Raw genomic sequence first — 26,871 nt, 5'->3', positions numbered from 1 at the left:
AATGCCTTTTAAGTGAACTGCTGTTGTTTGTGATAGTGCAGGGAAGCTTTGGGCTAAGTGGGAAAAGGTGAGATTGGATCTCACATCAAAGCTTGTTTACTTGGGTTTCACTTGCTGCTGCTTTCTCTTGTCTCCCTGTCTTTGGTGCCTTTGGAATGGTGGTTGGTGGAAAGTGAGGGTGGGGAGGGTCCATGGTGTGATTTGGGCTGGTCCACGTGTGCATTTGGCTGGTCCATGTGTACATTTGGCTGGTCCATGTGTACATTTGGCTGGTCCATGTGTGATTTGGGCTGGTCCATGTGTGATTTGGCTGGTCCACGTGTGCATTTGTCTGTCTTGCAGCGGGATCTGTCTGGCCACAAGAACATCGTGGGCTACATCGACTCCAGCATCAGCTCAGTCAGCAGTGGGGACGTGTGGGAGGTGCTGATCCTCATGGACTTCTGCCGGGGTGAGTGGGGCTGGGCCCGGGGGGTTTGTCCTTCTGTGCCTGCAGGGACCTTGCACACCTTCCTTTGGAAACTGCCTTAAGCTGCCAGGAGTTCTGAGCCGAGCAAAGGCAGGACTAGGGCTGTGTTGACTCTGCCAGTGGGGTTGGTACCATCTTTGCTGCTGCCCAGGGTGGTCCTGTACCCCTCTGTTATGAAGGAGAACCCTCAAATACACCTTGCTGTGTCTTTAGAATGGTCCACACAAGAGGTGGCTCCTCTTAAGCAGCCAGGAATGTGATTTTTCTTCACTTTAATCTCATTGCAAGCTTTGTTCCACATCACCCTGGTTTAGGATTGTTCTGGAAGAAGCAAGACATGGCTAATGGGAAGCCAAAAAGCATTCCTCTTACCTCTGACCTTTTTGCTTGGCTGTCTGTAGCCAGACAGGCTCTCCCAGCTGTCCCAAAGCTTTGATCTTTGTGGCTGGGATGTGGTGTTTGGAACGTGATGCATGTGCTGGGCTCAAATTCTGTCTTCTCGCAGAAGAGTGTTCAGCAAAAATAATGTTTTGGCCAGGTGACTTCAGGAGCCTGTGGCTGGTTTGGCTGGTGGCAGCTGATGGAAATGGGTATTTTTGGGCCTGTCTGCCTTTGAACTCAAAAGCATTGTAGCATTTACACACGTGGAGCTGTGTGTAAACAGGCCCAGTGCAGGCTGCTGTTCTGCCACGTCCTCTTTGCTGCTTTGTTTGCTGCAGGAGTCTGGCCTGCCTTGCCCTGGGTGGTTTGCTGGTGAGAGGAGGAACTTCTTGGGCAGTTCTGCTGAAGGAACCACTCCATAAGCTCTCTTTAAGCTCCAAGCTGAGCATGACCAGAGCTGTTGTCAGCACAGGCCTGGCAGTGCTGGCAAATCCCTGCTCAGCCCCATGTGCAGAGCCCACGGTGGAGGGAGGTACAAAGCTGAGCTCTTCACAGGCACCCCCAGCTGCAGGACCCACATTTTGGGCTGATGAAGTAAAACCCATCTTTCTGAGGAGTTTCTTCCATCTGGAAGGAGGTGGCTTTTCTCACGTGGCTCTTGCCAGATGCTGTGGTGCTGCCTGCAGCCCTCCCCCTGCAATGGCTGTTACACACTGATTTTCCCTTGTTACTTTCCTTTTGTGGCTGACAGTTTCCAAACCAAATCAGTGCCTTTGTGTGCAGAACCGCATTCATTTTGGGTGTAAAATATTCACAGCTGTAGTATTCATTAATCTGAGCTTTTCTTTCCTACCACGAAAGTTTTCCAGCACTTGTGATGTGGAATGATGCAGTACTGCTTCACCACAGCTTCAGAAAGGAGTTGTTCTCTGTCTGTCTAGGACGTTTAGAGGAGAAAAAACTTTTAGGATTGTTTTGGAAAGGCCTTGACAGCAACAAAACCCCAAAGCTGAGACAAATCCAGGACTTGTTCATGAAAACTTGCTTTTGTTTGTCCAGAGTTTCCTTGTTACAGATGGATTTTTAATTCTTTGCAGTCAGCAACTTCAGCCAAGCCACTTAACTGTGGCTTTTCTGAGTGTCTCCCTTCCTCCTGCTTGCTTCCGTGAGGCAGACTAATCTGTGGACTGTGGGTGCCCCAAATCCAGCCTTTTATTCCTCTAGTCAGACAAAAGAAGTCCTATTTGGAAGAAAAATAAGAAAATTAGTCCAGAGCTCAGTGTCCCTGCTGTGACTGGGGACCCCAGAGCTGTGTCCCTGCTGTGATTGGGGATGGTCAGAGCTGTGTCCCTGCTGTTATTGGGGATGGTCAGAGCTGTGTCCCTGCTGTGGTTTGGGGTGGTCAGAGCTGTGTCCCTGCTGTGGTTTGGGATGGTCAGGGCTGTGTCCCTGCTGTGGTTTGGGGTGGTCATTGCTGTGTCCCTGCTGTGATTGGGGATGGTCAGAGCTGTGTCCCTGCTGTGGTTGGGGATGGTCAGAGCTGTGTCCCTGCTGTGGTTTGGGGTGGTCAGAGCTGTGTCCCTGCTGTTATTGGGATGGTCAGAGCTGTGTCCCTGCTGTGGTTTGGGATGGTCAGGGCTGTGTCCCTGCTGTGATTGGGCTGGTCAGGGCTCAGTGTCCCTGCTGTGGTTTGGGATGGTCAGAGCTGTGTCCCTGCTGTGGTTTGGGGTGGTCATTGCTGTGTCCCTGCTGTGGTTTGGGATGGTCAGGGCTGTGTCCCTGCTGTGATTGGGGCTGGTCAGAGCTGTGTCCCTGCTGTGGTTTGGGGTGGTCAGAGCTGTGTCCCTGCTGTGGTTTGGGACCCCACAGCTCAGTGTCCCTGCTGTTATTGGGGATGGTCAGAGCTGTGTCCCTGCTGTGGTTTGGGATGGTCAGAGCTGTGTCCCTGCTGAGGTTTGGGACCCCACAGCTCAGTGTCCCTGCTGTTATTGGGGTGGTCAGAGCTGTGTCCCTGCTGTGATTGGGGATGGTCAGAGCTGTGTCCCTGCTGTGATTGGGGATGGTCATTGCTGTGTCCCTGCTGTTATTGGGCTGGTCAGAGCTGTGTCCCTGCTGTGGTTTGGGACCCCAGAGCTGTGTCCCTGCTGTGATTGGGGATGGTCAGAGCTGTGTCCCTGCTGTGATTGGGCTGGTCAGAGCTGTGTCCCTGCTGTGATTGGGGTGGTCAGAGCTGTGTCCCTGCTGTGGTTTAGGGTGGTCAGAGCTGTGTCCCTGCTGAGGTTTGGGACCCCACAGCTCAGTGTCCCTGCTGTTATTGGGGATGGTCAGAGCTGTGTCCCTGCTGAGGTTTGGGGATGGTCAGAGCTGTGTCCCTGCTGTGGTTTGGGACCCCACAGCTCAGTGTCCCTGCTGTGGTTTGGGGTGGTCAGAGCTGTGTCCCTGCTGTGGTTTGGGACCCCACAGCTCAGTGTCCCTGCTGTTATTGGGGTGGTCAGAACTGTGTCCCTGCTGTGATTGGGAATGGTCATTGCTGTGTCCCTGCTGTGATTGGGGATGGTCAGAGCTGTGTCCCTGCTGTGATTGGGCTGGTCAGAGCTGTGTCCCTGCTGAGGTTTGACACCCCACCCCTCCCTGTGTGCCCTGCAGGAGGCCAGGTGGTGAACCTGATGAACCAGCGCCTGCAGAGCGGCTTCACCGAGAGCGAGGTCCTGCAGATCTTCTGTGACACCTGCGAGGCCGTGGCCAGGCTGCACCAGTGCAAGACCCCCATCATCCACAGGGACCTGAAGGTGAGCTCTGGCCCCAGGGGTGCAGCAGGGAGGAGCTGGCATCCCCCTGCCTGTCTGCCAGCTGCCCACGCTGTGCTGCTCCTGCTGGTAATGAGGGAAAGTGGGCACAAACACACCTCTCTGCTGGGAGATAAAAAAAGAAATGAGCCTCTCAGTGCTGCTTACCATATGTTTGCCATCTATAGATCTACTTAAACACAAACGTTTGTGAATAATTGTGGCTTGCACACGTGCCAGAATGTACCTGATGAATTATTCACAGTGGCCTGAAACGCTGCTTATTTAAGGTAGCTCACAAAATTGTTTCCAGATTAAAAGGAGGCTTCAGAAGTGTTGGCCTTGGGGCAGGAATCCTTAGGAGCTTTTGAAAGTGGCCTCTGGAGCTCTGACCATGAAAGTGTGTTGTAAAACTCTGTGTGCTTAGCTGGGAGCAGAGCTGGGCCAGTTTGGGGAAAATCCCTCACCTGTAATCCAGCAAACAAAAAGATGTTCCCTTTGCTCTCAACGAGCTGGAATGAAGTACTCAGCCAAGAAGGAGGCTGCTGTGTGCATTTGAAATTCAGATGTGCTTTGTGGGGCAGGTTCTGTTTGCAGAGCCCTCACAGATGTTTGTTTGTGCCACTGGCCTTTGTTTTACAGCCACGTGTACCAAGGAGAGCCAGGTAGAGCAGGGGAAAGCATCCTCAGGGTTTGGTGTGGTGTGGCACGTCTGATGTGACAGTGATGCCACTCTCAGTCAGTTTGGATATAGGAGCAGCTCTGTGTCTGTTCCCGGGGTGATCTGAGTCCTGGATTTAAGGCTGTACATCTGTGGGCAGCTTGCAGGAGTTTGTCCAGGTCAGGAAAGCAGGGTGAGGAGCAGGAGCCTCCCCAGCTGACATCAACCCTGCCCTGCCCTTTTTGGTGACCCCCTGGGGGGTTAATGCAGAACAAACTCGGTGTGTTACAGGGGAGTAAATCTGGGATGTCTGTGCTGGATTAGTGAGCTGTCTGTGGTGTAACTTTGTGCCCAGGTTGCAGTTGAAATGGGCTCTTGGGGCTGGTGCCCAGCCCACGCTGCCTGCCTAGGCCAGGGCAGGTTTTGCAAGGCCTGACTCTGGGTAAGCTGTGCCCAGAGTTAGGGCTGGCTCTTCTCTGCTTGGAGACATGTTTTCTGCTTGAGTAGTGTATTGTTTCTGTCATGGTGACCTCTGGGGATCTAAGCACTAACACAGAATTAATATTTATATATATTTTGACTTTATTTGTGTTAAACTGTAATACTGCCAAGGGGCAGTTGCAAAGCCAGGAGAGATGAAGGGCCAGAGAAGCTTAGTACAAGTTCTGGGTGTAAGGAAGAACATGTAGATGTGTTCTTGGGGTGAATATCCCCCTGCTGAAGAGGGGGCAGATGTTGGCTTTGCAGGCAGCTGGGGGCCTGGAGTCCTTTTTTGCCTTCCAGCTCTTTGATGCTGCTCTGGAGTGGAGGTTCCTGCCAGCAGAAGGGAGGCTGTGAATGAGCTTTCAGCCATTCAGACAAATGCAGCTGGAGGAGTCTCACTGGCCCCTGGCTCTGATTTTGAATGAACCCAGAGGCTGTGCCTGGAGCAGAGCAGCCTCCTGTTGGCACAGTCCCAGCTGGTGGGAGGTGACCAACAGCTGGGGACAGCAGCACCTTTACCCAGCATTTCTGTAGGCCAAGGGACATGGCACTGTGAGGGAGGGGCACTCAGGGATCCTGTGTCACCCCTGGGGGTGCAGCTTTCTGAGTCTTGGACCAGGAGACACCTTCATACTCCTTTTAAAGCCACTTTTCTCTGGCCTGGCAGTGGTAGCAGTAATTTCTTTTGCTGGGTTTGTTTTGTTTTTTCCTTCTCCTGGCATTTGCTGATCAAACCTGGTTGCTGGATAGTCCCTTGCTGATGTCTGACAAACCTTTCAGGGTGTTGGAGTGAGAAATCAGCCTGCTCAGGCAGATGAAGTGGGAGGACTCGTGGGGAAGTGTTGGAGGAGTACTTGCAGGGAGCAGGGAATAACAGGGCCAGTGTTGCTGTGCTGGGGAGAACATCTGTGTGCAGTGCTTTATTCAAAGCAGATGGATGGCACAGGGGGAAGGGCCGTGTTTAACCCTTGGTTTCAAGCCAGCCTTCTCCCCCTCAGCTGCTCTAATTTGGCTGCATTTTCTGATGCTTAAAATGCTGACTCCTTCTTTTTCTTTCCTTCTTGTAAAGACCATCCTTGATGGGGAGCTCTGCTTCCAAAGGGTTTTGTTAGCAAACGCTTCTGTGGTGATTTTTTTTTATTTTGAGCTCTATGAGCAGTATGTTTTATCTCGTTGTTGTATCTGAGCATTTGACACTGATTGAAGATAAAGACATGAAAAATGGTGTGTTCCCTCCAGAGAACATGCTGTTAGTGCTGCTGCACAGATGAGGAGCTGGAGCACAGGGATGCTCTGCCAAAGCAGAGATCTGAACACAGGGTTTCACACATTTGAAGTCAGTGCTGGAACAGGCAATTTCCTTAGGTGGGTGCAAGGTAGGGTTTTGTCAATGCACAGCTGTGAGTATGGAGGAGAAGGTTTCTGCTGATTTTATTGGTTTCTCTTGCCTGATTGAAGGTACCAGATAGTATTAGAAAGGAAGGGGTCTCAGCAGCCTCTGCTGCTACAGCCCCTGTGTAGGGACTGTGGGCACCCAGCAGGCTCTGAGAACAGGCAAATAAATGTGAGCATGAGCTGAGGTTTGTTTTGAACAAGACCCTCAGGGACAGGTAAGATGCAGGCAAAGACCTGGAGATGTGGTTTAATTTCACAGATATGGAAGTGTGTGTTGTTTGCCTGCTCCATAGACTGTGAGGAGTTTACCCTTTGTAAAGCTGGGACAGCTTGGATTTCCTGTCCCAGTTCAGATGCCAGCCCAGGGCCACAGCAGCTCAGGAACCTTGAGCTCCAAAGGCCCTGGGACACTGAAGTCTTACAAGAGGCAGGGAAACGTGCTTGCAGGAGGAGAAGGGAGGGGTGGCAGGATGGAAGGCAGTGTTACAGCTGTGCTTCCATGATTTGATGTCTATTTTAGGAGATGTGACAGTTTTGATGCCTATTTTCTTTGCTGTCACTTTTAGACTTTAGTGTCAGAGATGTCTGATATGTCTTCAGGCACTTAAAACCTTGACTCATCTGAAAGAAAGCCAAACCCTGAATATTTTTTTGTCTGAGTGATTCTGTGTCTGTCTGTGATGCTCCCAGGTTGAAAACATCCTGCTGCATGACCGTGGCCACTACGTCCTGTGTGACTTTGGGAGTGCTACCAACAAATTCCAGAACCCTCAGACAGAGGGGGTGAATGCAGTCGAGGAGGAGATCAAGAAGTAAGTGTGCTTTGCCTCTCCAGCCCAGCTGGGTTTGTGTTTGAAGGGTGCTCTTGCCTGGTGCTGGGGCTGATTTTGCTCAGCCTGTTGCAGCAGATTGGATGTGCTGCAAGGCAGTGTCTGCTGCAGGTGAGTGTGCCCGGGGGAAGGTGAAACAATAAATTGAGCTTGATGTAATTGCTTTGGAGCTGAGATTAATGCAGAGCAGCAGCCCCACCTCGGCGAGGCAGTGACCTGTTGTGTCCTGTGCAGGCTCAGGCTGTCTGTCCTTCAGCTCTGAGCTCCAGGCTGGGCTGGCACAGTCCCATCCTGGCTGAGCTCCCTTCCCCACGGATCTGGGTACTGGCTGGGGCAGATCCTGGGGAGTGCCAGCTCCTGGAGGGGTTCAGTCCAGCTCCTCCTCGTGCCCCAGCACTGCCAGCTGTCCTGGCAGCATCTCTGGTGCCCCTTGGTGCTTTTTAAAAGGGGGTTCACCTGCAGTTCAGCGAGCCCTGGGTCAGGGGTGGAGCACACTCCAGGTCCTTGGCCTTGCTTTAGTGCTAACATCACTGCTGCAGACTGGCCACTCCTGCTAATACAGTTAAAAATGGGAACAGATGCCTCTTTTTTGTTGGGATTCAGCTACACCTCCTGGATTTCCTAGGTTTGTTTGAGTGGAGTTCTCAGAGTGCTCCTAATCCAGCACTGCAGTCCCCCTGGAGTGCCCTACTTGTACACCTAAGCCTACAAAACCTTTGCCTTTGGCAGTGCTTTCCTGTGATCAGGGGAAGCAGCAGGCAGCAGTGACAGACCTGCTGGCAGGAAATCTTATCACAGGAGCCTCATAATCTGTGGAGCAGTTTCCAGCTTTTCTGTTTGTTGTGACCTGTTAAGAGGAGGCAGATTCTCACTGTGGTTTGAGGTACACAGTGACCCATGCCTTGCCACAGTGGCTCTCAGCAGGACTCCTGGTGGGGAAATCTAATTTTTGGGAGCCACATATCCAGTTACAATCTCTGTAATACAGTTAGCCACAGCCCTGCAGTGAGGGCATTGCAGAGGACATTTGATTACTGACCTTGTTAGTGCTTTGAATCCTTGAAAGTTTCTTAAAATGACTGCACATTTTGGGGTGAATTCTGTGCTTTAGAGAGGTTGTGGTTGCTGTTTTGGCTTTCCCAGGACACTGCTATCCCCCTTCTGAGCCCCTGGCCCTCCTTCCCTGCAGGTACACAACGTTGTCCTACAGAGCCCCAGAGATGGTGAACCTGTACAGTGGCAAACTCATCACTACAAAAGCAGACATTTGGGTATGTATGGAACCCCTGGGCATCCTTTCCCTGCCAGGGCAGGGAAACGGGGCTGGCCTGCTTTTCTGGGAGCCTGGGCAGTTTGTGAATGCAGAATTCCTCTGATGGTGTGTCTGATGAGCTCCTGCTGGGCAGGCAGGCTGCAGCAGATGTGTGTGCTCCTCCTGTGTGCTTTGAATTTAGAGGTGGGTCAAACTCCAGGGCTGAATGGGGCAAACCTGATTTTGTATCATGAGAGTTAGACCAGAAGGTTCAGGGTGTTGTGGCTCATTGTGCCTGGGCTGGGTTGTTGGTGTGTGGGATCAAAGTTCTGGTCAGGATTGAGTAGAAACCTGAGAAATGGCCCTGCCCCAGCAGCAGCAGTGTGCTGATCTGTGTAACACAGGGCTGAGCTGTCAAACTGGCCAAAGGCCAAACTTCTGCACTGCTGCTGGTGATCAGGGCAGCCCTGCCATGCTCTTCATGGTGGCAGCAAAATGCAGCTGTGGTGGAATCCATTCCTGGCTCACCTGGCCTCCTTTGGGTGGGACACAGGTGAGAGAGTCTGTGCTGTTTGGAGTGGCAGTTCAGCACCTCTGTTTAAAAGTGTTTAAAGTGCTAACTGGGAGCATGTTTTGTGTTTTTTGGAGCTCTGAGCTAGGAGGTAACATGGTAGAAGCAGAAAAAGAGAGTTTTGATCTATGTTCAATAGTTCTGCATCTACAAGAGGGAGAATTGCTGCTGAGACATCTGCTGGAAGTCCCCTCAGTGAGCAGCTCCTGTGGTGGGAGCAGGTTGAACCAGGGGTCTGTGGGGTCAGCCCTGGGCAGGGTCACTGGCCTGGAGGTCACAGCTGTGCCAGTGGGAAAGGACAGGGCCCCAAAGGCAGCCAGAGCAGAGGCAGGATTTGCACTCCTTCCTGTGGTAGTGTGGAAAGGGGAGGTCCAAAGGCTCTTGGGTTCCAGTGACACTTGGAGTGTGTCCAGAGCAGTGTATGGTGGTGGGGCCTCAGCTTCCAGGCCTGCTCCAGGGCTTGTCCTGCTGGAAACCTCCCTTCCCCTGAATCTTACCGAGATTGCTTTAAGCCAGCGTGCAATTTCATTGTGAAATCCTGTGACAAAAGAGATGAGCTGCTGAGGAGTTTCTTAGGATTAGGAAATGTTTCCTGCTCCCCCCTCTGAGGTGGTGAGAGTGTTTCATAATTAGCCCTTTGTGCAAAAACTGTTTTCTTTTGCAATAAGTGGTGTTCTTGGTGCCAGAAGCAGCGTGGCAGTAGAGGGAAGGGTGGCAGAACCTGGCAGCCTGCAGAATGAGCTGTACTTCCCTGGCATTTATTTATAGCAGTTGAAAGGTTGTTTGGACTTAATCTTGGAAACAGTTTGGGTTTCTCTTTGTCAGAATGGATGTATTAATGATGATGGTTGCCATTATTTGTGCTGTTCTGTGCTCTTTCCTCCCAGTGTGTGGCAGAGAGGCTCTGCCTGTTCAGTGGCACGCAGGGTCGTGTGATGATGAACAATCCCCAGAGCAGAGTCTGATGAGGGAGAGCTCTGCCTGTGTTCATCTTCCCCTGCAGCTGTACCTGTGCCAGGTCCCTCCCAGGGTGCTGGGGCAGGCCTGGCACCAGCAGGACCCAGATCCTGCCGTGCCCTGCCGGGCTCAGCGTGGTCAATCCCTGCCCCGATCTCTCTCTGCAGGCCCTGGGCTGTTTGCTGTACAAGCTGTGCTACTTCACCTTGCCCTTTGGGGAGAGCCAGGTGGCCATTTGTGATGGCAACTTCACCATCCCAGACAACTCGCGGCACTCCCAGGACATGCACTGCCTCATCCGTGAGTGTCTGCGGGCTCTGCTCCTCCCCCTGCCCTGGGCCAGTTCTCTCCTTTCCAGAGGCCCCCTTGCACACAGGGTGGTTAAAGTGAGCTTGGACTGGTTTGGGAGTGATCCTGACAAGGAGATTTCAGTCTGGCCAGGCTGGAGGGAGCTCTGTGGAAGGGCAGGAGCACACACAGCCCTTGGGTTTGAGTCCTGCAGGAGCTTGCACAATCAGCCCATTTATGCAGAAACGTATTTCTGCTGTAATAAATCTGTTTGGATAAGGAACTGAAAAGACCACGGTGACTTAGGCTAGTGATAAGAATTCATCTCCTGTGAACTGGGCAAGAGAACTGAAATGATTTATAAATATCCCACCGACTGGAGTGAATGTGTAATTAAGTGTACAATGCACTACTCTTGGCAGAGCTGGGGCAGCTCTCTTGTTTCCAGCACAGCTTTTGGGTTTTTTTCCTTTCCCTAGCCACAGTCTTGACTCACACAGCCTTGGATGTGTTTGCAGAGCAGGCTGGTATTTTCTTAGCTGCTGTGGGCTGTCTGCAGTGGTGCCTGTGGCTGCCCTGTCTCCCTGCCCTGCTGGCACACCAGGGCTGCATCAGCCCTTTCCTGTGCTTCACCTGGAAGTGCCCAGTCCCTCCCAGTGCTGTTCCCTGGCCAGGCAGCATTCCCTCTCCCTGCCCCAGAGGCCTGGGGGTCCCAGCTCTGGTGGAAGCCCTGTCCTGGTCCATGCTGGCTGTCCTGCCCTGTTTGCAGCTGAGCCCACAGCCCTGCTCAGCCTGCACTGCTCTGAAGGAGGCAGGACTCTGTTAGCTCCTGGTTGTACCAAATGTGGAGTTGGGTGGGTTAGGGGGGCCTTAAAGCCCACTCAGTGTCACCCCTGCCATGGCAGGGCCACCTCCCACTGTCCCAGGGGGCTCCAGGCTGGCCTTGGGCACTGCCAGGGCTCCAGGGGCAGCCCCAGCTGCTCTGGGCACCTGTGCCAGGGCTGCCCACCCTCAGCACAGCAAGGTCCCGTGTTGTATCTGGGTGATGTGCTGCCCTCTCTGGGTGTCCTGCTGCTCTGAATCTGCATCTCCATCTCTTCAAGGGTACATGCTCGAGCCAGACCCTGACAAGAGACCTGACATTTATCAGGTCTCCTACTTTGCATTCAAACTGGCCAAGAAGGACTGCCCAGTGCAGAATGTCCAGGTGAGCAGGGGGTGGCCTGGGGGGGCTCTGGGGGGGCTGGGGGCAGCTGATGAACACTGAGCATTTGCCTCTGTCCTGGTGGCTGTTCCCCAGTCCTGTAATCAGGAGGGTCTTGTTTGTAACAGCACAGTTTGGTTTGGATTTTTTTGGGTCAGAAACCAGGGTTTTTCATTCTGCTTGTCCCTGATTTACCTCCTCACCCAGTCACCAGTGTGAGGCCAACCAAGAGATCTTGTGCATGTGAACATGGAAAATTAGGCCATGCTTGGGAAACCAATTTGATTTCCAGGCACACTCATCATAGCATGTGTAATTTGGCCTGCCCTTGGGTTTGAGCAGCAGTTCTGGGACTTGGCATTTGAACTGCTTCAGCCCTTGCACAGCCATCTGCCCCTTCTTGGAGTGTCTTCAGAGACTTCAGCTGAAAAATGGGGTGGACAATTATTTTCTTACATTGTTATGGACACTGAGACAGACATTTTGTTTTGTTGTTTCTACATAAATAGAAATTCAGGGTTTTTTCCCCGTGTTCAGGTGCTTATATATGGTCTGCATGAATAAGAGGTAGTTTGGGTTCCATTATGCCTGTGTTTTTATAGCATCATTAATAAATTCTGTCACTACTGTCCCCTGGTTGTCTTTGAAAAATGCCCAGCTTGTGCTGTGGAGCTTTCAGTGGTCAAAAAGCTGAGCCCTCTTTTCTTCCCTTGTAAAGACTCTCCCAAACTCTTGTCTCCCCACATGAACCTTGTGGTGTGTCCATATGAGGAGTAATTGCTTTGGGGATCCCCAGATCTCTCTGCTTTATTGTGATGGTTTTGCACATTATTTCTGACTCTGTTTTCTGCCCTTGAAATACCAAATTGGATGTTTTTGGGATCTGCAGAACTCTCCAATCCCTGCTAAACTCCCAGACCCAGTTAAAGCAAGTGAAGCTGCTGCAAAGAAGAGTCAGCCAAAGGCCAGGTAACCTCACCTGCTTTTTACTCCCTCTTTTGTTGCCTGTTGTCTCTGCTGTTTATTAGCAAAGGTGGATTTAGCTGCTTCCTTGGAGACCTCAGTTGCCAAGTTATGCTCCCTGACTCAGAAACAATCTGATATCAGGTTCATTAGTTATCAATTTGATATCTCCAAACCACAGGAGGCTGGGGGCATGGCTGCTCCTCTCTCTTGCTGTGCTTTTTTGGAGCTCAGTAAACACTGAGCAGAGTTCAGTGGCCTGATTGTGGGTGGATGTACCAAAGTTCATGTGCATCTAAAGATGGCAGTTTGGACAGCTCTGCCCAAAGGTACCAGCTGCTCATGAGCTGATTGGTGTCCTTCATGTGCTCATTCAGAAGTCTGAGTGGTTTCAAGCAATATGTTGTAGGAAATAGTTGGGTGTAAGTTGAGTGGTTTTGACAAGTCCCAGCTGTCCACCAGCAGAAGATGCCACGACTGGCAGAGAAGTCAGAACGACAGTGTTGGATTCATTGTTGTGAATGGTGCAGGAGCTTTTACAGTGCCTGGGTGCCCATGAGTGTTTCACCTTTGTCAGTCACACCTGGCTGAGGTGTGGGCGAGTGCTGAACCCTGCTGTGTGCACCAGCTGCCCAGCTCACAGGCTGTGCTCACTGCCCTTCCTTCTCCTTCTTCCTTCACAGGCTCACAGACCCCATCCCTACCACAGAAACGTCCATAGCACCCCGCCAGAGACCTAAAGCAGGGCAGACCCAGCCCAACCCTGGGATTCTGCCCATCCAGCCAGCCCTGACGCCCAGGAAGAGAGCCACAGCCCAGGCAGCCATTCAGCCCCAGGGTGAGCGATGTGTCTGTGTGCTCCCTGCCCTCCGTGTGCCTCAGGCAGTGACCTAACCCTGCCTCTGGCTTCTTGTCCCAGCTGCAGGCCCGGCTGCCCTGGGCAGTGCCCAGCCCTCGCTCCCTGCCAGCACCCCCCAGGCTAAAGCAGCCCCCCAGCAGCCTCCAGCCCAGCCCCAGGCACAGCCCCAGGTGCCCTCGACACAGCCCCAGGCCACCCCTCAGCATCAGCAGCAGCAGCAGCTTTTCCTGAAGCAGCAGCTCCTGCAGCAGCAGCAGCAGCAGCAGCAGCAGCAGGCTGCCTTCTTCCAGCAGCAGCAGCAGCAGCAGCAGCAGATGATGCAGGCACAGCAGGTGGGTGTGTGCACCAGGTTCATCACATCTGTGTCTGCAGGGCTGTAGCTCTGTGTTTATGGCAAGTTCCTGCTCTTTGAGGGCAATGGGTGCAGCTTTTGGGTATTTCCTGTGTGTCCCCAGTCCTCTGTCAGGATTTGCTCTAGGTCCCCCACACCTCCAGCCTCTCACCAGCAATTGTTTCCCAGTTCCCAGTGATGCAGCAAGGAGCGCCCGCGCAGCAGCAGCAGCTGATGCAGAACTACTACCAGCAGCAGCAGCAGCAGCAGCAGCAGCTGCTGGCCCAGCAGGCAGCTATGCAGCAGAAGACCACAGCAGCAGCAGCAGCAGCAGCAGCTCAGCAGAAGCAGCAGCCCCAGGCCCAGCCTGGCTCGGCACCGCCGGCACAGCCGCAGGAGCAGGGGGTGAGACCTTGGGGCACTGGGACCTGGGTCCAAATGCTCCTCTGCAGCTCCTGAGTGCTGGTCTGAGTCTTTCCACCTCTGCTCTGGATCTCAGCCTCTCTACCCCTGAGCAGGTTTGAGCCTAGCCAGCCTTTGCCAATTCCTAATGGAGGTTTTACCTCCAGAGCTGCACCACAGAAAGGGGAGAGACTCTCTGCCTGTGCAATAATCCTGAAACACTGCAGAGCAGCAAATCCCTTTGTTTGTCTGGTTTTTCCCTCCAGACCATCCCCAGCCCATGACTGCCATGCTGGGTGCTGTTTTCTCCCCAGCCCATGACTGGTGTGCTGGGTGCTGTTTTCTCCCCAGCCCATGACTGGTGTGCTGGGTGCTGTTTTCTCCCCAGCCCATGACTGCCATGCTGGGTGCTGTTCTCTCTCCAGCCCATGACTGCCATGCTGGGTGCTGTTTTCTCCCCAGCCCATGACTGCCATGCTGGGTGCTGTTCTCTCTCCAGCCCATGACTGCCATGCTGGGTGCTGTTTTCTCCCCAGCCCATGACTGCCATGCTGGGTGCTGTTTTCTCCCCAGCCCATGACTGCCATGCTGGGTGCTGTTTTCTCCCCAGCCCATGACTGCCATGCTGGGTGCTGTTTTCTCCCCAGCCCATGACTGCCATTCTGGGTGCTGTTTTCTCTCCAGCCCATGACTGCCATGCTGGGTGCTGTTTTCTCCCCAGCCCATGACTCCTGTGCTGGGTGCTGTTTTCTCCCCAGCCCATGACTGCCATGCTGGGTGCTGTTTTCTCCCCAGCCCATGACTCCTGTGCTGGGTGCTGTTTTCTCCCCAGCCCATGATTCCCGTGCTGGGTGCTGTTTTCTCCCCAGCCCATGACTGCCATGCTGGGTGCTGTTTTCTCTCCAGCCCATGACTGCCATGCTGGGTGCTGTTTTCTCCCCAGCCCATGACTGGTGTGCTGGGTGCTGTTCTCTCCCCAGCCCATGACTGCCATGCTGGGTGCTGTTTTCTCTCCAGCCCATGACTGGTGTGCTGGGTGCTGTTCTCTCCCCAGCCCATGACTGCCATGCTGGGTGCTGTTTTCTCTCCAGCCCATGACTGGTGTGCTGGGTGCTGTTCTCTCCCCAGCCCATGACTGCCATGCTGGATGCTGTTTTCTCTCCAGCCCATGACTGCCATGCTGGGTGCTGTTTTCTCCCCAGCCCATGACTGCCATGCTGGGTGCTGCAGCAGCAGCTGTTTTCTCCGCATGGCTGCCGTTCTGAGCGAGGTCACTGTGCTTTCCTCCCCTGGCAGGCCCAGGTGCAGGCTCAGAGGCAGCAGCAGCAGCAGCAGCAGGCTCAGGGGCAGAAGCTGGGCTCCCTGACACCGCCGTCCTCACCCAAGGCGCAGCGCGCGGGGCACCGCCGCATCCTCAGCGACGTCACCCACAGCGCCGTGTTCGGCGTGCCCGCCAGCAAATCCACCCAGCTGCTGCAGGCTGCAGCTGCTGAGGCCAGCCTCAACAAGTCCAAGTACGTGCCAGGGCCTGGGGGTCAGCCTCAACGCGTCTGAGTAGGTGCCCAGGGCTTTGGGGCTCAGCCTCAGCAAGTCCAAGGATGTGCCAGGCCTGGGGGGTCAGCTCTGGGTCAGCCTCCACAGGTCTGAGTAGGTGCCAGGGCTTTTGGGGCTCAGCCTCCACAGGTCCAAGTGCACCCAGGGTTTTGGGGCTCAGCCTCAGCAAGTAGTCCCAGGGCCCTGTGTGGGCTGTGGAGTAAAGGCTGGGTCAGGCTCTGGGAGGTGTTGGGTGCAAAGCTCAGAATGGAGGTAGGCACAAGACTCTGAGTGAGTCTTTGCCTTCAAGACCTCAGTTTAGGGCTTGGAAGAAGTGCTGGATAATTTTTGCCCCTCATGAGTTGTCTGAGCTCCCAAAAAGCTTTGGGTGACCAGGGCCTTCTCTGGCTCCCAAAAGGCAGTGACATTTCAGCCACAGCCCTGGTGTGCACTTCATTCTCACTGCCTGACACCAGCACTTCCTGAAGGTTGGACTTGATGGTCTTGGCGATCTTAATGGAGCTCTGATTCCCTAGGAGTATTTGCTAGGTCACTGTTACAGTGTCTACAGGCAAGAAGCCTTTTGGCTGTTGGTTTTAACCCCTGAGATGCTGGTGCTCAGCCTCAGTGCTCCCAGGCTTCTGAGCATGGGACTGCAGTAACTTCCACTGCCTGTTTTAACTGGGAAGTCATTGGGGTGTAGCCATTCGAAGTCATTAGAGTGTAGTGGCTTGCACCAGCTGATGGTGCTGGCCAGGGGGTTCCAGATGGGTTCATGGCTCTTGTGTGGGGTGATCCCATCCAGATCTGCTTCCACCACGCCCTCGGGCTCGCCAAGGACCTCGCAGCAGAATGTCTACAACCCCCCTGACGTGTCCACGTGGAACCCCTTCGATGATGACAACTTCTCCAAGCTGACAGCTGAGGAGCTGCTGAACAAGGACTTTGCAAAGCTGGGGGATGGTAGGTGCCTGGGTGCTCTGAAAGGGAGGGTGCCATGGCCTGGGGATGCTTGTGGGCAGGCACTGCTCGGGTGCCCCGTGTTGTTACAGTCCTCTAAATCCTCGCAGGTTCTTTGTGTTTGCAGTTCTGTGTTCCTCCAAGGCAGAGGTACCAGCTGCCTTGACTGGTACTCAAGTGCCTGTGGGAGCTGCAGTTTAAACTCTGCTTCATCTGCAAGCTGGGATTTGCAGCAAGGGCCTTGAGTCACTTGTGGAACAGTGTCCTGAAAAAACAGATGAGCAGCCTGCTTTCAGAGTAGAATAGAAGAACAGAAGTTTCAGAATAGAGGTTTCCCCCTAACTCTGGGTCTGCTTTGCAGGGAAAGCTCCAGAAAAGGCAGGCAGCTCCACAGAGAACCTGATGCCAGGTTTCCAGCCCGCAGCCCCCGCGGACGCCTTCGGTGGCTCCTCCTTCCCTGCTGGGCCAGGTGAGTCTGGGAGCATGGGCAGCTCCTGGCCAGAACCTCTTTGGAAGGGAAGGGAAACTGGTGCAGACAGAGTGTGTGGGCACTGAGAGCTGCAGGGAATGGGATTGGCACTTCAGGAGAGGAGGGAATGTCACAGCTGGGTGGCACAGACAGGACAGTGTGGGGAGGCAGAGATGGGGCTTGTGGTGAGGGAAGAAACTGAGCCCTGAGTTCCCAAGGAAGCTTCTTAGTGTGTGGAAGTTCCTAACAAGGAGCTCATAACAAGGAGTAAAGCCTGCCATGTGCAGTGAGGGAGCTGGCTGGGAGGTGTTGGTCAGACCTGCTGCCCTGTCTGGAGGAGCAGAGGAACAGGGAAAACTCCTCTGCTGCAGAGTGAGGAGGGCAGCAGGGGTGAGTGAAGGTCCTTGGAGGAGGGCACAGTCCCATAACTGACATGTGAAGTGATGGAGGCAGTAATTTCTGGGCTGGCTGGGCTGTGTGGCTCCACCTTGGCTGGTGTGAGGAGTTCCTCCGCCTGTGGGACCTTGTCTGGTTCTCCTTTGGTCCTTGTGCCCCAAGGTTTTGCTGTGAGCAGCCCCTTCTGTGCCAAACACCCTTGGTGAGTCCTGCTGCTCCATCAGTTCTCACTGGGGGCAGCCAGACCTGCCAAGCACAGAGGTGGAAAGCTGCTTCCAGCAGCTCCAGAAGCCAGGGATCCTCCCCTGGTGACAAATGCTCCTGGCTGCTGCCTCCCCACTGAAACAAAACAGCTCTTGGTGAGAGGAGTCTGGGAAGAGGCTGAAGAATCCTCTGTGGGGCAAGGAGTGACAAATCCATTTGTGCTTATTTCTATTTATAAAAGGAGATTTAGGGGAGCTTATAAGTGAGCCTGGTGTGTTGGTTCTTACCAGAGAATTAAGGAGCTGAAGTCCCTGACACAGGAGTGCTCCTGGGGAGTTGCTTTCTGGGTTTGTCCAGCTGTGAGCAGTTTCTGGTGTTCCATCAGCCCTTGTGCATGGTGCTGAGCAGCAGCAGCTCCACGTTGAGCTGCAGAGCACCTTCTGCAGAGCCTGGGGAGCATCTGTGTGCCCTGGGCTCTGTGGTTGCTGTACCATGGTCAGTTCCTGCAGTGTCTGTCTTCAAAACGTGCCCCTTGACTTCCCAGTCCTGGGGCTTGGCATAGGAAGGTACCTTGGGAATCCTGGTGCTGGGCTGGGCACTTCCAGCCCTTCTCTTTCTTTCCTCAGGGACAGGAGCCTGTCCCAGCCTGGCTGCTGCACAGTGCTGCAGATTTTATTGCAGACTGTGTGTCCTTTGTGAAACCTTTCACCTTTTGTGCTGCTGTGAAGGCAGATAACAGTTCTTCCCTGCCAGGAAATGTTCTGAGATCTGTGGGCCAAATTGTGCTGGAGAGCTGCATGGTAACAGCAGCTTTGTTTGGGTTTTTATTCTTTTTAGTAGCAACTTGGTCAGAGTGTGCCTGTGTGGGGCTGTGCCTGTGCTGGGGTTTTGCTCTGTGCTTTCTCCTTTTCTCTGTTCACTCTGCCTTTTCTTTTCTTTTCCTTTCCTCTTCTCTGCCAGCTGAAAAAACGAAAGACATTCTGGGCTTGGACTCTAGCCCTCCTCTCCTGACTGTGCCTGATCCTTTCACTCCTCTCCCGTTATCCGACACCCCAGGTAACCCGAGCTGGGGGGAGGAGGGGGCAGAGTCCTGCCCTTTGTTCTGGCCTCTGCATCTCCTGCTCCTGTTCAGGCACAGCTGAAATCCTGGGCACTGCCAGGCTCTGCTGGGCTCTCTGCCACTGGGCATGGCTCTCATGGCAGGGCCTGGGGTGGTCTCAGGAGTGTGGGTGGCTGTCCTCAGAGGCTCAGCATGCCAGCCAGAAGTGATGGGAGGGAGAGCTGGGAGCTGGAGGTGTTCATTCTGGAGCAGAGGAGGCTCCAGGAGAGCTGGGGACAAGGCCTGCAGGGACAGCACCCAGGGAGTGGCTCCCAGTGCCAGAGGGCAGGGCTGGGTGGGATCTTGGCAATGAGGAATTGTTCCCTGGCAGGGTGGGCAGGCCTGGCACAGGTGCCCAGAGCAGCTGGGGCTGCCCCTGGATCCCTGGCAGTGCCCAAGGCCAGGCTGGACACTGGGGCTGGGATCACCTGGGATGGTGGGAGGTGTCCCTGCATGGCAGGGCTGGGATGGGATGGGATTTAAGGTCCCTTTCAGCACAAACCATTCCGAGATTGTATGAGAAATAATCCCCAGGTGATTAATTACCTGGCTCTGACTTCAGCTGTTTTCAAATGGCTTCCAACCTTGAAATTGTAGGTTTTATTATTGCTAATCTTTCTTTCCTGCAAGAGTCAGTGTTTCTTTGGCTTCCAAAGTCTGTTGCAAATCTGAGCATCTTGTGAAGCACAAGTTACATGTGACCTTTTCTGATTTGGCAAGATTTTCCAGTGCAGTTGGTGCTATTTCATTTACTTTGCAGTGCTGCTTCTGAGCCTTTTCTGTGCACATTTCTGACTGCAGCAGCCAACACTTTTTAGCACAGATTATGTAAGTGCTTAGGAGCTTATTTGCAAATCAGTGGGATTTGGAAAATGGGGATGTTTTTATCTTGCAGCCTGTCTCAGCCCTCTGTGAAGGTGTGAGGCAGGTGTGAGCCCCAGAGCACAACTGCAGCTCCCATCCTCGTCCTGAGCCCAGGCTCTGGGTCACTGCTGCTTTGGAGGACCCAAAAAAGACAATTTCATTTGTTCTTTTCAAAGTGAAACCTGAGGCCAGGAGCTCATGAATGTTTCCAAGGACTGGGGCTACAGAGCAGTCCTTGGCTGGAAACTGGGGGCTTGTCTGCCTGTAAATCCAGCAGAAAGGATCAAACTCCTGGGTTTGAGCTCAGGCTTCACCTGGCTAAAGCTCAGCTCAGGCCACCAACCTCCTCCCCTTGGCACCTGGGGGTGCAGGTGGCATCACCTGAGTGCCTGTCAGACCTTGCAGAGGCACAGGTGCAGGCTGGTTTCAGTGTCCCTCCTCCTCCTCCTCCTCCTCCTCCTCCTCCCCTGTGTAATGGCTGCAGTTCTTAATGGAATTGTAGCTAGAAGAGGAGCTGGCAAGAGGGAGGTAAAAATATGGCAAAACATCTGTTAAAACAGGGGAGAATTAAATATTCATGCTGAAAACATATTTCCTTGTGTATGTGCAGGAAAATGAGCCAAGTTGTTCTTAATGAGCTTATTTCAGGCTTCAGCCCTGGCAGATCCTGGGGTGTTGGTCAGGGGAGCTCTCTGTGGGTCACTGACTGATGTAGGGAGGCTGTTTTATTTTCCTGGGAACAAAACACTGGATGTGATGTTTCTAATCACCATAACTCTACTCCAGGCCCATAAATTGTGAGAAGATAACTGGGTGCCCAGCTCTGCCTGGGTGTTTAGAGCAGCTGTAATAAACAACTCTGTTGCTGCTGAGGATTTATTTGCACCAAGATGACACATTGAGATAAAGTAATTGCACATGCTCAATTAGGCATGCACAGCAGCTGTGGGTGTGCACTAATGATCTGAGTTTGCATCTTGACTTGGGAAGATGCAAAAGGGCAACTGCTCATGTGGGAACCTGATGGATTTATTGCTGCATTTACTGGGAGCACAAGGTGGGGTGTGATGATTTAAAGCCACAAAGCCAGCAGCCCATGAGAATCCCAGCTGAATGAGTGTAAAGAGCATCCAGTGTTCTGTCTGGGCTTCCAGCTTGATCTTAGGGGGGAGAATTTATTTTACAAATATTTGAGGTCCTGAACACGAAACTAAAATTGCTTGGTTTTGCTCTCTTAAGGAGCAGCTGTTTGTCACTGGTTAAAAAGAGATGCCACAGAGTTGTCAGAAGGCTGAGTGGCCTGAGTGCCTCAGTCTGCACTGAACTGCTTCTTTTGTACCTGGCCTGATACAGGTGGGCCTGATTGGTCATTTACTCAGGGCATTTCACCTGACTGAAGGATTTACAAGGTGATTGGTCATTTACTCAGGGCATTTCACCTGACTGAAGGATTTACAAGATGCCCATTTGTAAACAATCAAGAAAGCAGATATTAGGAGAACAACACCTGCAGGTTGTTTATCATCCTTGGCTATCCTTGTTTAGCTCCAGCTCCCTGAGGTCTCCCAGGCCAATTCTGGGAAAGCTTTTCTAGCTTTCAGTCTCTGAGCAGGCTGCCACACCCACAGCCACTGAGTGTTGTGCTGTTAGCCCTGTGGTGTTTGCAGAGCCCTGATTCCATTTCCCTTTATTCCCCCTCTCCCTGCCCGTGTTGTGTGAGACCCAGCCCCATTTCCCCAGCCAAGGGGTGCAGTGCCTTCCCTGGCCTAGTCCAGGCTGGACACCAGGCAGGGCAGTTTCACCTGCTCAGACCCCAGCAGTCCATGGCAGCAGCCCTGGGCAGTGCCAAGCCCTGCCCAGCTGGCAGTGCCCTGCCAGCCCCCGCCCTGGCAGGATGCTCACAGCTGTGTCTCTCTCCCCCAGCTGGCCCCCAGAGGAAAGGACTCTGCTGTGTGCTCTGCTGAGCTGGGGGTGCTGCCCAGGGCAGCCCTGCAGTGGGTGCCAGCCCTGCAGTGAGTACCAGCCCTGTGTGTGCCCCTCCTGCCTTGGCCACGTGCCTGCTGGGCGCTGTGTCCTCACCTTGGCACACAGCTCTGCCCTCTGCTCCCTTTTAACTTGCAAGTTGTCAGGAGTCCCTGTTCTTTCTAATAGCCTGCTCTAACCCCGAGCCCCTTTGCCCTCTCATCTCTTGATTGATATTTTTGATATTGCTATTATTGATATTACCTGGATTGGTGTTTTCCCTAACTCTGGTGTTTCCTAAACGCTTTCTGAGTGTTTGTGTCTGAAGGGCTGTGTGGCCAGCAGTAAAAGCAGCATGGCAGCAGAGTCTGGGGCACTGGAGGCTGCAGGTGCAAAGTCTGAGCAAATGACTGACTGCAAACTCCATCAGGTGTGTGCATGTGTTGGAAAAGGGGTCTGAAGGAAAAGCTGAGCTGGAGGAGGTGGGGTTTAGGTTAAAGAGAATCCTTGCAGTGCAGCAGGTGAGGCCCTGGCACAGAGCAGCTGTGGCTGCCCCTGGTCCCTGGCAGTGCCCAGGGCCAGCCTGGACAGGGCCTGTGGCTCGTGGGAGGTGTCCCTGGCATGGCAGGGCTGGCTGAGCAATGACAGCTCCCCTGCAGCCAGGGCACTCAGGGTTCTGTTCAGGGCTCTGACAGCTCCCCTGCAGCCAGGGCACTCAGGGTTCTGTTCAGGGTTCTGTTCAGAGCTCTGACAGCTCCCCTGCAGCCCAGGGCACTCAGGGTTCTGTTCAGGGTTCTGTTCAGAGCTCTGACAGCTCCCCTGCAGCCCAGGGCACTCAGGGTTCTGTTCAGGGTTCTGTTCAGAGCTCTGACAGCTCCCCTGCAGCCAGGGCACTCAGGGTTCTGTTCAGGGTTCTGACAGCTCCCCTGCAGCCAGGGCACTCAGGGTTCTGTTCAGGGTTGTTCTGTTCAGAGCTCTGACAGCTCCCCTGCAGCCAGGGCACTCAGGGTTCTGTTCAGGGTTCTGTTCAGGGTTCTGTTCAGGGCTCTGACAGCTCCCCTGCAGCCAGGGCACTCAGGGTTCTGTTCAGGGTTCTGTTCAGGGTTCTGTTCAGGGTTCTGACAGCTCCCCTGCAGCCAGGGCACTCAGGGTTCTGTTCAGGGTTGTTCTGTTCAGGGCTCTGACAGCTCCCCTGCAGCCCAGGGCACTCAGGGTTCTGTTCAGGGTTCTGTTCAGAGCTCTGACAGCTCCCTTGCAGCCCAGGGCACTCAGGGTTCTGTGCTGCAGCCTTTTCCCACCCGTGGTGCAGGTGCTGCTCTGGGGCTCACACACAGCCCTGATTAATGGTGTCTTCTTCTTTCTTCTGCTTTTCTCTCTGTTGCCTCCTTTCCTCCTTTTTCCTGCTTGCCCCAGAAAAACTGATTGAGGGCCTCAAATCTCCCGAGCCTGCGCTGCTGCTCCCTGAGCTGCTGCCTCTGGCTGACCCCTTCGGCAGCACGGCAGACCCTGCCAATGGTAACTGCCCCATGCCCCCCGTGCCCCCCGCATGCTCCCCTGCTCCCAGAGCAGCCCCTGGATGGTGCTGAGCCTGAGCTGCCTTGTCCCTCTGGGCACTGAGCAGGGGGACTTGGTGGCTGCTCTGGCAGTGGCACTGCTGGGCCTTGGGTGTTCTCTTGGGAGAAGTCAGTTGCTGCTTGAGGATGGCAGAAATGCCTTTGTTGGTGGTCAGGAGTTGGTGTTTGAGCGTGGCCCAGGCGCTGAGCTGGGCTGTGCCCATGGTTCTCAGCAGGATGAGGAGGAAGGGGAGGGTTCCCTGGAGCTGGCAGTGCTGGGGTGGAGGTGGGCAGCAGCAGCTGCAGGCAGGTCAGGGCTCTGGGCTGCTGCAGAGTTGGGTTTCACTTGCCAGGTGCACTGCAGGCAGGGAGTGCAGGCTGCAGGTTGTTGCCATCAGCTGCTGCTGTCCGTGGGCTCCCAGCTGGGTGTGAGCTGTGGCTCTGACAGAAAGGAAGGACGTGACTCCCTGTGATACTGAAACTTCTTCTGCTTTGGCAGTTTCTGGCAGTTGTCTGAATTTTAACAATTGGTTACTCTGAATGCAAGGGGACTCCAGTGGTCACTGCTTTCCTTTTGCTGGACTAGGATCTTGTGGATATTTCCTTCCTGTTCAGCTGCAGGGCAGGTGTTAGCAGCCTGCTGTTCCACTCTCTGGGTATTTCAAATTGGGCTTGTACAAATCAAAATCAACAAAAGCTGAAACCAGGGTTCAAAACCAACCAGACCCTTGAGCTGGCACTCACTACAGGTCAGTAAAGAATTCAGACAACTCCTGCCTCAGCTCCTCCTTCTGCTTTTCCTTGCCAACTAACCTCTGGCTTCTGTGTGCCCGTGGGAAGGCCAAGCTGCCGTGGCTGTGGAGAGCCTGATCCCGGGGCTGGAGGCCCCGCTGGCGCAGCGCCTCGTGTCCCACAGCGACTCCGTGGCCTCCAACAGGACAGGTTGGTCAGGGGCTGGGGGCTCAGGGGCTCTGGCTGCTCCCTCAGGGGCTGCTCTGCCACTGGCACTGCTCAGGGAGTGCTCTGGGCTTCCTGCTCTCCTTGGGGGAGTGGAGAAGGTTCTTCCCAGAGGTGCTGGCACTGCCCAGGCTCCCAGGGGTGGGCACGGCCCCAGGAGGAGCCAGAGCTCCAGGAGCCTTTGGACAGCACTGCCAGGGATGCCCGGGGTGGGGTGTTGGGGTCTGTGCAGGGCAGGGGCTGGGCTCTGGGCCCTGGGGGTCCCTTCCCACTGAGGAGAGTCTGTGCTGGTGGTCCCTGAGCCCACCCTCCCACAGCAGAGGGACTCGAGCTCTTCTCAGAGGTGTCTGCTGGGAGAGCCCTGGGCCTGCAGCTCCTCTCTGCCCCTTCACCTGGCTCTGTGGGGTTCCTCTGCTCAGCTGCAGAGGGACAGAGAGCCCTGCTGGGGCTCTGTGCCCTCACTGGGAGCACTGGGATCTCCTCCATCACAAGCAGTGGCAGTTTCTGTGCTGGCTTTGCACCAAAGCTGTGCTCCCACCCTGCCTGGGGGTGAGGGGGATGTGGCAACTTAGCTTACCACTGTTTGTGTCCTGTCCAATGCCACCCTGGGATGCTCACCTGGATCCAGACTCTCTCACTGGGGAAGACTCTCTGCTTGACTGTTCTCTGCTCTCTAACCCTGCTGCTGACCTCCTGGATGAGTTTGCTCCTGTAGCTTTCACAGCTCAGCCTCACAAAGGTAACTGGCTCTCAGCCCTGGCCCTCCTGCTTCACAGAGACAGCTGCTCTGGCCTCTTCTGGGCTTTTATTGTCCCCAAGCCACTGCTTTGTTTTCTTCCCAAGCTGCTCAAACTTGGAATGTGCACTGATGAACTGAGGGGGGGGAAGTCAATTCAGCTTGACTGTAAAGACAGAGTTTGTCCACAGTGGGTTTGTTTTCCAAGGGGGGATCCAGCAGGCAGGAGGGGTGGGCTCTGTGTGCAGCCCTTCCTCACTGAATGCACGCTGGGATTGCATTTTCCACGTGGCATTTGAGACTGGTGGGGTTTTCTGCATTATTAATTCCAGAGGGGAGCCTGACAATCATCTGTCAGAAGGTTTTGGAGCAGAAGGAATTTTCTGTGGTTTGTTTGAATTAGCATCCCAGGCAGATGAGCTCTTGCAGCCCTGGAGAACGTTGTCCTTATCAGGAGAAGTTCTTGGCTCCAGCTGTGGTGTCACAGCAAACATGAATGGGAGCCTGAGGGGGAAGGCCAGGGGTTCCATCAGGGTTGTTTTCCCTGGGTCTGATCCCCCAGAGCACAGAGCAGTTCCACAAGTGCTTTCTTGCCTCACCTCTCCCCAAACCTGCTCAGCTTTAGGTGGAAATCTTTTATTCCCAGCAGGAGCCAGACAGGAATGTTCTGTTCATGAAACTGTGGGGTTGATGTGTCCTTGCTGGGCTTTCAGGAACACTTCATGCAGGAGCTGAGGAGCAGATTTGGGAGGGTATTTGAGGTGTCTGAAGGAACAAGGAGTGATGCCCAGGGAGTGTGAGAGGCTCTGAAAACACATAATTGCCTGATGGGGGGATAAATCATCTCATCTCTGGAGATGGTTGCAAGTGCCTCTCCCAGGTGTTGAACTGCAGCTGATGTGGTTTGGATCACTGGAATTATCTCCCAGAACTGCCCTAGGGGCCTCTGGAAAGCCTCTCACAGCATCTGGGCACTCTCCAGGCAGGTAAACTCCTTGGAAATCTGACTTCATGTTGCCCTTCTGTTATTGCTTGGGTAAAGCTCAGGGGTTTGTCTCATGTAGATGACTGGAATTTCTTCTGTGGTTTGTTTTGTTCCCCCAGCCCTTTTCCTCTCCCTGTGCACGAGAGCCAGCCTGAGCTCTCACACCGTGCTCATGACCAAGAGCACCTTCAGTCCTTGGCAGCTTACCCAGGCCTCTGCCACGGCTCCCAGCTGTCCAGCTGAGCCCTCAGACTGGTCAGGTTCTGTCCTGGGTCTTGCTTGGTTTGTTTGATCCCCTCCACTTCTGTTTCATTGCCTCTCTTCTTTCCTGCCCAGACTTACCAGCTTCCTTTCACCTTTCAAATAAAACTGCTGCTTCTAAACGCTGTCTCTGAAAACATTAAGATGTTCTAACACTTCCTGGCAATTCTAACCAGCCTCTCTGCTGTCTTTGCTTCTTTACCCTTATCTCTCTTCTATGCTGCAGAAGATACTAACCTGATATCAGGCTTTGATGCTCCTGAGGGCTCTGAAAAAGTGACAGAAGATGAGTTTGACCCAATTCCAGTGTTGATATCCAAAAATTCACAAGGTAAGCCAGGATGTGGGAGTGAAAAGGGGAAGGAAAAAAGACAAGCAGTGGATTTAGAAATTGGTTTTGGGGCAGTGGTGCTGCAGCACATGTGACTGTTCCAGTCTGTGAAACACCAGGTAGGAGCCTGGTCCCTGTCCCACCTCCCTGAGGAGCTGGGGGCAGGCAGAGCCTGGAGGGCAGGGAGGGCAGCTGCTCATTTCAGCATCCTGGCCCCAGATCCCCCTGGGAGGTCCTTGCCAGGAGCCAGAGCCCTGCTGGGTTACAGAGAGCTGTGCTGTGGCTTTCAGCTCCTCAGGGACAGCAGCAGGGTTTCACTGCTGCCCAGGGAAGGATCAGTGAGCTGGGTCCCCTGTCTGCAGTCACCCCTCTGAAAGGATTTTGTGATTACAGCCTTTGGTGTACTTGGAGAGGTGTAAAGACAAATCCAGGGCTTTTTTTGTGTGTTTTGGGGGCTTTTAAGGCGGTCACAGAACCTTTTGGCTTCCCTAACTCCCATTTTTGGTCTCAGCAGGAATGTGCTGAAGCCTGCTCTGCACCAGTCTTGGCTTTCAGAGGCTGACACTTGTCAGAACAGTTCAGACATCACAAACTCCTCTGGAAGTCAGGGATTTCTCCCAAGGCTGGCCGAGATAGGCTCCCCTGGGGTTGGAACCAGATGGACTTCAAGGTCCTTGCCAACCCAAACCATTCCCTGGGTCTCTCCTTTGGTATCCAGGTCCCAGTCCC

The 26,871-nt window shown here is 53.9% G+C and overlaps 1 protein-coding gene across 13 annotated transcripts in view; it reads left to right on the top strand.

Moving 5' to 3' along the window:
- The window catches only part of AAK1 (AP2 associated kinase 1), a 58,366-nt gene that overhangs the window by 20,312 nt on the left and 11,183 nt on the right, over nucleotides 1–26,871 (top strand). For 2 of the 13 annotated variants that reach the window (XM_059870679.1, XM_059870690.1), the window contains exons 4-21: nucleotides 343–451; nucleotides 3,497–3,639; nucleotides 6,866–6,987; nucleotides 8,195–8,276; nucleotides 9,953–10,085; nucleotides 11,177–11,280; nucleotides 12,167–12,246; nucleotides 12,924–13,078; nucleotides 13,160–13,431; nucleotides 13,620–13,835; nucleotides 15,129–15,346; nucleotides 16,171–16,328; nucleotides 16,687–16,794; nucleotides 18,355–18,450; nucleotides 22,733–22,834; nucleotides 23,713–23,814; nucleotides 24,458–24,568; nucleotides 26,038–26,142. In XM_059870679.1, coding sequence (XP_059726662.1) covers nucleotides 343–451; nucleotides 3,497–3,639; nucleotides 6,866–6,987; nucleotides 8,195–8,276; nucleotides 9,953–10,085; nucleotides 11,177–11,280; nucleotides 12,167–12,246; nucleotides 12,924–13,078; nucleotides 13,160–13,431; nucleotides 13,620–13,835; nucleotides 15,129–15,346; nucleotides 16,171–16,328; nucleotides 16,687–16,794; nucleotides 18,355–18,450; nucleotides 22,733–22,834; nucleotides 23,713–23,814; nucleotides 24,458–24,568; nucleotides 26,038–26,142 — 2,416 coding nt within the window. The remainder of the gene's footprint in view (nucleotides 1–342; nucleotides 452–3,496; nucleotides 3,640–6,865; nucleotides 6,988–8,194; nucleotides 8,277–9,952; nucleotides 10,086–11,176; nucleotides 11,281–12,166; nucleotides 12,247–12,923; nucleotides 13,079–13,159; nucleotides 13,432–13,619; nucleotides 13,836–15,128; nucleotides 15,347–16,170; nucleotides 16,329–16,686; nucleotides 16,795–18,354; nucleotides 18,451–22,732; nucleotides 22,835–23,712; nucleotides 23,815–24,457; nucleotides 24,569–26,037; nucleotides 26,143–26,871) is intronic. The other 11 variants (XM_059870682.1, XM_059870691.1, XM_059870684.1 and 8 more) reach the window with 9 other exon arrangements.

The sequence above is a fragment of the Haemorhous mexicanus genome, chromosome 30, assembly GCF_027477595.1.
Source record: "Haemorhous mexicanus isolate bHaeMex1 chromosome 30, bHaeMex1.pri, whole genome shotgun sequence".
In the NCBI taxonomy this organism is placed as follows: Eukaryota; Metazoa; Chordata; class Aves; order Passeriformes; family Fringillidae; genus Haemorhous; species Haemorhous mexicanus.
The sequence above is the reverse complement of the archived record's forward strand: the minus strand, read 5'-3'. Positions and strand labels throughout refer to the sequence as shown.